General features: G+C 54.7%; 3 protein-coding genes across 3 annotated transcripts in view; 1 reads left to right on the top strand and 2 right to left on the bottom strand.

Annotated features, from left to right (window-relative positions):
- CNOT3 (CCR4-NOT transcription complex subunit 3) overlaps positions 1-523 on the bottom strand; it is a 43,653-nt gene extending 43,130 nt beyond the window's left edge. Inside the window, exons 1-2 of the mRNA XM_044668528.1 lie at positions 373-523; positions 183-253 (exon numbers count right to left, since the gene is read on the bottom strand). Of these exons, the coding sequence (XP_044524463.1) occupies positions 183-253; positions 373-523 (222 nt within the window). The remainder of the gene's footprint in view (positions 1-182; positions 254-372) is intronic.
- Positions 325-3,503, top strand: TFPT (TCF3 fusion partner). The gene is made up of 6 exons (XM_044671065.1): positions 325-415; positions 1,058-1,316; positions 1,716-1,786; positions 2,904-2,973; positions 3,056-3,268; positions 3,354-3,503. The coding sequence occupies exons 2-6, from the start codon at positions 1,062-1,064 to the stop codon at positions 3,483-3,485; spliced, it is 741 nt and encodes a 246-aa protein (XP_044527000.1). The 5' UTR covers positions 325-415; positions 1,058-1,061; the 3' UTR covers positions 3,486-3,503.
- Positions 3,504-3,538: 35 nt separating this feature from the next.
- On the bottom strand, positions 3,539-4,718 carry NDUFA3 (NADH:ubiquinone oxidoreductase subunit A3). The gene is made up of 4 exons (XM_044671066.1): positions 4,621-4,718; positions 4,327-4,401; positions 3,751-3,828; positions 3,539-3,665 (listed from the first exon to the last, which is right to left on the bottom strand). Exons 1-4 carry the CDS (start codon positions 4,628-4,630, stop codon positions 3,574-3,576), a joined length of 255 nt encoding a protein of 84 aa, XP_044527001.1. The 5' UTR covers positions 4,631-4,718; the 3' UTR covers positions 3,539-3,573.
- Positions 4,719-10,381: the final 5,663 nt, after the last annotated feature.

Here is a 10,381-nt window from a genome sequence, read left to right as displayed (position 1 = left end):
TTGCCCCCGCTCTGCGAATTACAACTCTCTTGTATTTAGAAGCGAACGCTTAGAGCCCCGCAGAGTGTAAGCTCCCGGAGGAGAAGGGGCCTAGGTCGCCCCGGCCCAGCCGCCCCCTGTATTACCCCACCCCACCCCCCGCCCGTCCCCAACAGCCGCTCACCTGCTTCCTCTTCACAAACCGGTGTGGGGTATCCCGAGAAAACCTCGCGGAAAGGTGGCTTCACCACTGCCCGGCTCCTCCTCGCGCATGCTCCAGGTCGTCAAAGAGGTGTCGCACGGTTCTGACGACACCGGTAAGTGTTGATTGGCTCCCCCGGGGAACCAATAAAAATCAGCGGCGGCGCCAAGCCTTGGGGGTGCGAGCCCTACGGAGGGACTTCCGTGGGGCGCTGTGGCCCCCTCCGTAGAACGGGTAGGTTAGAATCCCTGAATGTCGGGGTTGCTGAGAGAAATGACGGCCTGGGTCCCCAGGGTCCTGGGCCCCAGGCTTCCCCCAGGGAGGCCGGGGACTCAGAGCCATGGACCTTGAGGTAAAGCAGGGCGGGGAAGAACTGCACCTCCCAAAGGAACCCAGGGTAGAGGCCTGGACTGTGCAGCGGCCGGCTGCCCCGGAGCCTGCTGGGAATTGTAGTCTGCTCAGCCACTCCAATCTGGACTGACTAGGTGCGGGGTAGGAGGTTTGCGCCAGGGTCTTCCGAGGAACTTGAGGGAAGGCTCTATGGGGTCCCCACCGAAGCGGGAGAGGAAGTTGGGTGGGGGAAGCACCTCCCCCCAAAGAAAGAGAACGGAAAGCCGGGGGAGGGGCTGCAGGGTTAGGTAAAGGAGAGAAAGGGGAGCCTGGGGGACAGAACGCCGGGGTCCCTAGGGGAGCGGTGGGACGGAAAGCCCCGGGGAGGCGGGCGGGGTGCCAGTGTCCCCAGAGAAGGGGAGAGAAGATCCGGGGGGGAAGTCGCAGGGGTTTCTAGAAGAAGGAGAGGTTGGGGAAGGGCAGTCCCGAGGAGGGAGTGATGGGGTCCCCGAAATCAAGGTCCCTGAGCCCTTGCTCCTCTGGCAGCGCCATGGCCGGCGTAGGGTTCGAGGAGTTCTCGGCGCCGCCGGGCTCGGAGCTGGCGCTGCCGCCGCTCTTCGGCGGTCACATCCTGGAGTCAGAACTGGAGACGGAGGTGGAGTTCGTCGGGGGAGCCTTGGGTGGGCCAGGGCTCCGAGAGCGGGAGGAAGAAGAGGAGGCGGCCCGAGGAAGGCGTCGCCGCCAGCGAGAGCTGAGCCGTCGCAAGTACCAGGCGTTGGGCCGGCGCTGTCGGGAGATCGAGCAGGTGTGGCCCCTGGCTGGCTCTTGCCCTTCCCTTGCCAGGCTTTCTTCCACTCTGAAATTAGGGGTTTGAGTTTCCCCTAACAAGAAACCATCCAGCCATGGCTTGAAGCTCTGGAGAGAGGTGGACCCTCTCTCTCTCTCACACACACACACACAAATTGGTGACCCTCAGGTTGTTACTCTGCGATCAAATTCCTTCCCTAGATCTATTTCCTTTTCATGAAAGGTCACTGGACTTAAATGACTGAAACATTCCTTTACTAGAACCTATTTCCTGGGACTAAAATGTTATTGTAAATTGTAATTATAAATAAATGTCTGTCCCACATAATGAAGACCAAGAGAATCTTCTCAGGGAAGGAACCTTCCCAGGAATGTGTACTTTTATTCCCATCCTCAGGTGAATGAGCGGGTTTTGAACAGACTTCACCAGGTACAGAGAATCACAAGGAGACTCAGGCAAGAGCGAAGGTGAGGTTGAAAATTGGGGAAAGGGAGGAATCTAAACTGCCAGGATTGGCTGGAAAGTCTCCCTTGCCAAAATCTTCGATTGCAGGCAGAATAAGGGGGAGAGCTTTTGAGCCTGTATCTGAGCCAAAAAGATAAAAGCAGGAGCTCTTTGCTCCTGGAGGTGGCTAGGCAGGTCCTAAGTATGCAAATTAATGTTCCCCAACAGGCACCTGCAGTGAAATCTCAGGTGCTTTCAACTGGCATTTGAAGCTCCCCATATGTGGGCTCCCACTGGCTTCTCTAAATAGTTCATGTTGGGGCAGCTGGGTAGCTCAGTGGATTGAGAGTCAGGCCTAGAGACAGGAGGTCCTAGGTTCAAATCCGGCCTCAGACACTTCCCAGCTGGGTGACCCTGGGCAAGTCACTTGACCCCCATTGCCCACCCTTATCACTCTTCCACCTAGGAGCCAATACATAGAAGTTAAGGGTTTTAAAAAAAAATTCTAAATAGTTCATGTTATTGCCCTTCAAACACTATGTTCCCATGTGTCTGTCCCCTTTTTTGTCCCGCCTTGACACATTCTCTTCTGTCTCTTCTTGGAATCTACCTTCCTTCTAGATAAAGGTCAGGTGCCACTTATGCCCTTCCACCTCCCTCCAAATTGCCTTGTGTTTACTTATCTCGGTCAACAAGCCTTTATAAAGTACCCACTACCTGCTAGGCAGTGCACAAACCACTGGAGATGATGACAGACACAGTCATTGCCCTCCAGAAGGGTACATTCTAATGGAAGAAGCCATTTATGCTGAGTACATGGCTAGGACTGAGTAGTCTAGGGCCAGCTGGAGACTGGGGAATGAGGCTGGTGAGGAGGGCAAAGGAGAAGTTTCCAGGAGGCTAGACCATGGGGCCTGACCATAAGGGACACAGAGGAGCCTGAGGACAATGAGTCAAAGGACTGCATAAGTCAGCCAGAGCAAGACTGAGTGGTAGAAGGGAAAGGGGGTAGGGGGTGGGCAGAACTCCATGTCCCACACACGGCATGGAGGAGGAAGAGGAGAGATGCTGAGCTAAGACTGAGTGGGAAAGCCAGGACTGGAATCGTGGGTGCTTCAACTTCTCCTGTCCTGGCCCCAGGTTTCTCATGCGAGTCCTGGATTCCTATGGAGATGACTACAGGAAGAGCCAGTTCACTATTGTCCTGGAGGTGAGGCCTTGGGCCAGATGCCTGGGTCCCTGGGGGTTGACTCTGTTCTTGGGCCCCAATTCTTGCCTTCATCCTACTCTAGGATGAGGGAAGCCAAGGCCCTGATGCCCCCACCCCCGGAAATGCAGAGAATGAGCCCCCTGAAAAGGAAAGTCTGTCACCTACCCCACGTCGGCCTCTTGAGCCCAGCAGTACCCCGCCTGGGGAAGGTCCCAGTGGAAGAAAAAGGCGGAGAGCACCCCGGGATGGACGCCGAGGAGGGGCACTGCTAACCCCAGAGCTAGGCCCAGGCCAGGTATGCACAATTGGGGGCTGGGGGGGGGGGAGGGGCAGGGTAGGTTTTGATAGGGATCCAGCCTCACCTTCTTTCTCCCCCTCAGATCAAAGTTGAGGATGACTTCAGCTTCGAGCCAGATGAGGCCCTCACCACAGGCTGGGCAGCACGAGGCCCTGACAAACTTCTCTCCTACCCCACTTTGGCCAGCCCTCCCTTTGACATTACCCCCCAATAAAGCTTTGCCTTCCCTCTACTGCCTTCCATGCAGCCCTAGCCAAGACTCACAGGTGAGATAAGGACATTTATTGGGGGTGACGGGGGATTCACAGATTCTTCAACCACTCAAGGGAAGGCCCCTGGGGATCCTGAGGATGCCTGGGAATGTCGGGCATGTTGCCATCGTCTCGAACAGGAACTAAGGAGGAAAGAGGAAGAGTCACTTGCTGTTCCGCTCTCCCTCCCCTCCCCGCCCCCTACCCCATTTTCTGGACCAGACTCACCAGGGTAGTTGTACGGGGTAGCTCGGTTGATCATGCCTGCATACTTGGAAGAGGGGCTCAGGGGAGGTAAGAGCACAGCTGGAGGGGAAACCGGCATGATTAGGGCACCTTCCAGACCTGAGGGGGCCAGAAGGCTTGGGAGGGAGCACTTGGGGCCCATGAAGATTAAAGGAGGGATCTGGGTTGGAGCCAGACCTTCACCAGTGTCGGGGTGCCTGGCTTGGGGGTGCCAATGGACTCCACCCCCAACGTAATTGGGGGGGTGGGCGTGGCAGGGCCGAGCTTCTGCCAGATGGGAGCAGAGGGCGCCCTCAGGCTTGGGGGGTGGGGGGGGGCACCAGTGGGGCCCATCAAAGATAGAAGGTGGGCTGGGGTGGGGCCTAGCTTGGGGACTCCATGGAACCCACTGAGGTTAGAAAGGGGTGGGAGGAGCAGGAGTAGCAGGCCCGGAATACGGAGCGCCTCCAAGCTTGGGGAGCAATGGGGGGAGGGGGCTGACGCTCCTCCAGGCCAGGGCACGGAGGGCGCCGTCTTTGCCCTTGAGCTTGGTCAGCGCCGCCCCGGCTCGGTGCTCACCCACGGTGCCGATGGCGAAGGACACGGTCAGCACAGGCTCCTTGGCCCAGGACTCCTTCAGAAACCGGCCGAGTCCTGACAGGGAGAAGCGGGGGCGTGACCACTCTTACCTTTGAACCCCGCAACCCCTGACCCCGCCGTCCCTGATCTTGACCCCGCGCGCCCTCCAGGGGCGGTCGCCCCGCGCGCCGTGGGACGCCGGCCCGGGGCTCTAGGACTTCGCGTGCCGCCCCCTGACACACTTTCCTCCCTCCCCACCCTGCGCGGACCCCGATCCCTTCCACCCGCACTCACTGCCCGCCATGATGGCCGCTTTCACCGACGCTGCAGGGATAGCCCGGATTTGTGGCCGTGGGAGCCCAGGCGCATGCGTACCTGCGGGGCTGCCTCTCCGTTCGCAATGCGCATGTGCGTGCAAGATTGGGTTGGGTTTTTTTGTTGTTTTTTTTTTTTCCCCCCCCCCCCCCCCCCCCCAACCCCGTGAGCCAAAAGGCGCGTGCGTTTCCCAAACGGAGTAGGCAAAGGCTGTATGGCAGAGTCTCCTCCCCTTATTTCTGTTGAAATTGGGCCTGTGGATCATCCGCTCCGCAGTTCGTGCTTAATACACATACAGAGCCTGATAAGACCACCCCCACATCACTGGAGAATGGGGCCAAGTTCACATTTCTCCAGCCCTTCACGTTTGAAAAGTGCGTTTCCTTCCCAGCCCTCGAGGTTCAGCGGGCTCACGTTGTTAGACCCATTTTATTGTTTTGGAGACTGAGGGGCGGGAGGTGAGAAACACAGCCAAGTCTGTCGTGGGGTCTTGCCCAAGAACGGGAGACTCGAACTCCGTTCAGTGCAGAAGAAAGAAAAGAATTTTACTTGAAGAAGAGATCTGCAGTGGCCTCATAGCTGCCGGCCCGGCCCCGGGATGATGGATGAGCAGGGTAGCCTCTGGAGCTCTTGACCCCATTCCAGAGGAATCTTCGCCTTTCCCAAAGGCCCCCTGGAAAGTGGGCACAGCCGCGTGTTTGGGGGTTTCTTGCCATAGAGAATGAGGAGCTTCTTGTGCAATGCCCCCGTCCCCTTGGTTCCACCTCCGTCCCCCTTGTCGTGGGGAGAGCCGAGCCTCGGAGGAGGTCCCCGGAGGTCGCTAATTCTGTCCGTCCGTTCCGAGAACAATCTGAGGAATGAATAAAAGGGATCAGGAGCAGAGCCGATGCCCCGTATGGAGTGTCACAGCGCCCATCCATCTGCATCTCAGCCTTTGGCAGTTGGTGTCTAGCTAATGCGGATTCATGAGAAACACAAGATTAGAGGATGAGGGTCTTGTTCCCACACGCCTCCTCGCTGCCCCGGTCAACCTCCAGGAATTCTGAAATGCCAGAAGGATCCCCTCCTCCCACCATTTCTACAGAGAAGGAAGCTTTTCTTCCCAAGCTCAGACCCCAGAAATGGTACTAAGACTATTCCGTGCCCATTCTACAGACCAGGAAACAGAGGCTTGGTTGCCTAGCAACGAACCCGCCCTCACAAACCTTCAAAGCTGGGAGTGGAACCAGGTCTTGTATTTGGAATGTCAGAGTTGGAAGGAAATTCAAGATTACAGATTTCAAACACCTCCCGGCCCCATTTGAGGCAGCCTGAAGGGTTCTTCACCTTTTTGGGGGTGCCCTTGGGACAATCTGGTGAAAAAGACAAAAATACAGCCGGAGATAGCAGACCCCAGGGGCCTTTACATGTAACGGGCTTTAGAGCCTTCACGTCCATCCAAAAAAAAAAAATTTCCAGATTAAATCAAGGTTTGGTGAGGACAAAATTAGCTCATTAGGAAACAGTTGCAGCCCCGCCCTCTGTGCTTCCTGCCCTCTAGCGCCACCTACAGTAGGACAGAGGGGAAACCTCCTGCAGGTGCCTCCTTTGGTCTCCTCCGTGGGGAAAGGGCGGGGCGGAGCTTCTCTGTTCTCGGAGCGCGATGGGAGGAGCAGAGTCCTGCAGAAGGAAGAGCAGGCTGGGCTTTGGCCAGGGAGCCTACAGAGGAGCCTTAGAACTCTCTGTCCTGCCGTAGACTAAGTGCTTGGGAACAAAGACGGTCTTTTGCCTTTTTTTTTTTTTGGATTTATGTTTTATTAGAGCCACATCACTTCCAAATAATACCTTATTACCCATAATTCTCTTGTTTTTAAAGAACAACAATAAAAATAAAACTTTTAAGCAAAACCATTCAATAGAACCATTATAAAATGACAGTAGGAAACACTGTACACCAGTAGCCTGCATCTCTCAGCCAAGAGGAAGGATGTGGGTTCCAATATCTGTCATCTAGAATTGGTATTGGGCATTGTATTTCATCTGAATTTTGTCACTTTTTAAAGATAGTCTATTATAATGATGATAGTTCTAAAGAGTTACTGTCTTGGGATCCATCAAGGGGATTCTTGGTTCTTGGTTTCCTAATGGTGATATTTTCCACTTATATTGTATATGATAAGATCTTTTCCTTATGAGGGCTTCACTTTGGAATTTTTCTGCGGTTCTGCCTCCTGAAAATCATCATCATTCTAACACCTATGTAAAGGCCTTTGTGGGGTTTTTTTTATGTATATAAACCTTTTTGTGTTGTCATTAGTGATTCTGACCCCCCTCTATTTTTAATAGCTTTTTTTCTGATACATTTTGCTTTGACACAAGAAATATTTCCTAGCCAGCCCCCACCCACCCAAATTAGCTTCTTTACCAAATTATGCTACCTAGAAACATTGAGCAAAACTGCTTAATATTGACTGATATTTTTTGCCATTTCTTATTTTTGTACTTGTGTTTAGTAAGGTACTAAATTTAACACTTTTTCTATAGTTCCATAGATTTGTTTTTCAGTGGAAAGAGCTGATGGGTCTCTCCTATCTCTTAATTCCTTCCTACATTTGACAGCAAAATGACTCTCTTAAGGGATTTTTGTGGTAAAGCATAGTTCATGTTAGGGAAGGAAAAGGAGAGAGACTAAGTATAAAATTTAGGATTAAATGAGATTTGTGGAAGAGTGTCTGTTATAGCCTTCTGAGGCCTCATGAGAGCCTAGAAACATGGACATTTCTAAGATGGGCTTCCATTAGTTGTCTTGACAATCTGTGTATCAGGTAAACTTGAGAGAGAGCAGTCATAAAAATGTCTTCCTGGATTTCCTTTTTCATATGAGAAAGGTCCCATTCTGACATATTAATGGTTCTCATTTCCCAAGGACTTCAGGGCAGTGAATGAGGGAGATGACAGTGTTCTCCATTACTTGGGCTCATTTTTTTATCTTTAAAGAGTTGGGGTTTTGTTTTTGTTGTTGTTTTTTTTTTCATTTTTTTCATTGTCATGCAAAACCTACTTCCATATTGGTTGTTGTTCTAAGAACACCCTCATACCTAACCAAAACCCGCAAATAAATCCAAAGATCCCCTGATGGGAAGGACGACTCCAATGGTTCTTTCCTTGTGTTGCCTTTCTTTATATATATCTCCAGCACTTAATCAATGCCTGTCCACGACTCCTTAAGGGAATTGCCTGTCACTACAAGGGCATACCACTACCTCAATTCCCTACTAAGGTTAAACCATCAGGGTAACTATCACTTGGAAGCCCAGAGAAAAGTAGATACACCCAGAGGTAAGGAGAACAGGAAGAAGAGGAGAAGATGGCCAAAAGGGCTCTTCCGGGGGTGCCCGCCATTTCTGAAGGAGCTGAGGACCTGCAGCACAGGGTTGTCCATTGCCCAAGTACATGGGGCAGCTTCTCAGCTTGTGCCTCTGGGAAGACTGTCAAAGCATGTGCCCGCTCTCCCTCACAGACACTGTCTACAATGGCAAGAGAGAGTGGGGCCAAGAATGATGGGTGGGCTAGAATGTTTTGATGCTTCCTCTCTGAGAACCCCAAACGCAGCGGTATGGCGGCAGGCTAGATGGAGCCGGCCGGCTGAAAGTGAGAACGGGGATCTGTCATGTTGACGGGGTTTTATTTTCTGAGAGAAAAGCTTAGGTCGTGCTTCGGCGGATAGGAGACTAACTCGAGACAGCTGACCTTGGCCAAATAGAACCGGGTGACCTAGGATTCCCATCTTGAGTTCATTCTTTTTCAGTTGGCTGCTAGACTTTGTACCAGGCACGCTGCCAGGTGGCACAGTGACGAGTGTGAATTAAATGAGTTTCGCCCATTGGTTTAGTCTTTCCGTCACGTCCGACTCTTCGGGACCCCACGTGGTTTCTTTACAATATCGGCACCGTCGTGGACACTGTTTTCCTGGGCCTCTGTGTCCGTTCACGTGAGGCGGCCCAGGTTTCTCTGAAACTGTCTTTTTCTTTTTGTTTTAAATTCTTACCTTCTCTCTTGGTATCAGTTATTTTTTGTCCCTTAGTATCAATTCTAAGATAGAAGATCGGTAAGGGCTAGGCAATGGGGATGAAGTGACTTGCCCAGGGTCACATGGCTAAGAAATGGCTGAGGTCCCATTGGAACCCAGGACCTCCCATCTCCAGGCCTGCTTGAGCTTTTATCTCCTCTAGCTGGGATTCAGGGCCCCTCTGGCCTGTCCTCGCCTTCCCTCTTAGATGTGAATGGAGACAGAAGAGTGGTAAGGGCTAGGCAGCGGGGATAACGTGACTTGCCCAGGGTCACCCAGCTCCTCAGGCATTTTTTGAGAGTGTCAAGGGGATCAGAGGCAGAAAAGGTTGAGGGCCAGCACCCTAGAAGGGGACGGGAGGCCCAACACTTGATAAATGTGTCTTCTCTCCTTCGTTCATTCAGACAGGTGAGGCCACAGGGGCAGAGGCTGTGACTTGCCCAGGGTCACACAGAGTGTCTGAAGAGGGTTTGATGTAACTTGTCCAGGTCCGACCCTCTGACTGCCTCAGGAGAGACTTTGTGGAGGGAGGAGGGTGGACAAGAGGGAAGGATCCGAGACTCGGAGATAGGGAGGCCGGGTCAGAGGCAGGAGAACAGTCAGGGCAGCCGAGGGCCAGGAGAGAGACACAGAGAAGAGGGCCAGAGGCCTAGAAGCAGGGCCTGGGGCTCGGCCTGTGGGGCCCCAGAGGCGGACAAGGCCCAAGCCCTGGGGAAGGCCCAAGCCCTGGGGAAGGCCCAAGCCCTGGGGAAGGCCCAAGCCCTGGGGAAGCACCCACCGGCCCATCCCTCCCCACCTCCACAGCAGAGACCACTCAGGCTGGGCCAACCGCTAGCCTAGAACCCTGCAGCTCTGGGGCCTTCCCATCCTGACCGAGGCCTTGACCGCCATTCTCCTGAAGAACATTAGACTCAGCCCCGCCAGGCTCAGCTGGGCCAGGCTGACGAGGATGGCGTCTGTGGGGACGCCCGGACAGGCTCTCATGCGCTTTCCCAGGGGGAGGGGGCGAAGGATGGAGAGCCAGCAGTGCCTCCCCCTCCCACTGCCCCAGAGAAGGGGAGGCCGGAGGCGAGACAGCACCGTCCCAAGCCACTGCTGCGATTCTAAAGCTAGGAAAAGGCCGACCCGAGAGCGCTGCTGGCGGCCCTGCCCGAGGCCTGGATTCCGAAGCTCATCCGGACTCGTTCTGTTCCCCCTCCCTGGCCGCAGCGAGTCCGTCGAACCCAGCCGGGACTGCTGTAGCAAGTCGGTGCTTCTCCCTTCCTGCTCCACCTGGCTTGGCTCTGCCCAGAGGACAGGGCAGGGCACCGTCCTGGCACAAAGACGTGCCAGCGTGAGCCGGGCAGGGGCCCCCTGAGGCCCCAGCCAAGATGGCCTCCAGAGCTGGTGTTCCTCCAGGCTGGGCCCGACTTCCCTAGACCCCAGGGGGGGCCGCCGAGGGAGCCTCACAGAAGCCAGACTGGGGGCGGGCGCGGAGAGGGCCTCAGCACCGGCTCCACGGGGAGGCTGCTCTGGACCAGCCCACCCTGCTCAGGCGTGTGGCCCCGCCATCTTGGCCGAGAGGAAGGAGGCGTGCTTGCGGCCCGTCCCTTCCTTCTCCGGCTCAGCCCCTCCTCGTGCAGCCCATACAGGCCAGCAGGGCCTCGGGCAGGGCCCCATGAGGAGGGCAGGCCTCGTGGACATCGTGGGGGG

This window comes from Gracilinanus agilis, chromosome 3, assembly GCF_016433145.1.
Source record: "Gracilinanus agilis isolate LMUSP501 chromosome 3, AgileGrace, whole genome shotgun sequence".
Lineage (NCBI taxonomy): Eukaryota > Metazoa > Chordata > Mammalia > Didelphimorphia > Didelphidae > Gracilinanus > Gracilinanus agilis.
The sequence above is the reverse complement of the archived record's forward strand: the minus strand, read 5'-3'. Positions and strand labels throughout refer to the sequence as shown.

Coding starts and splice junctions, on each gene's coding strand:
- NDUFA3 (XM_044671066.1), bottom strand. Junction 3,829..4,326: donor CTTCGCCATCGGCACCGTGG/GTGAGCACCGAG, acceptor TTTCCCCTCCAG/CTGTGCTCTTACCTCCCCTG. Junction 3,666..3,750: donor TACCCCGTACAACTACCCTG/GTGAGTCTGGTC, acceptor TTTCCTCCTTAG/TTCCTGTTCGAGACGATGGC.
- TFPT (XM_044671065.1), top strand. CDS start 1,062: ATGGCCGGCGTAGGGTTCGAGGAGTTCTCGGCGCCGCCGGGCTCGGAG. Junction 1,787..2,903: donor AGACTCAGGCAAGAGCGAAG/GTGAGGTTGAAA, acceptor TCCTGGCCCCAG/GTTTCTCATGCGAGTCCTGG. Junction 3,269..3,353: donor CAGAGCTAGGCCCAGGCCAG/GTATGCACAATT, acceptor TCTCCCCCTCAG/ATCAAAGTTGAGGATGACTT.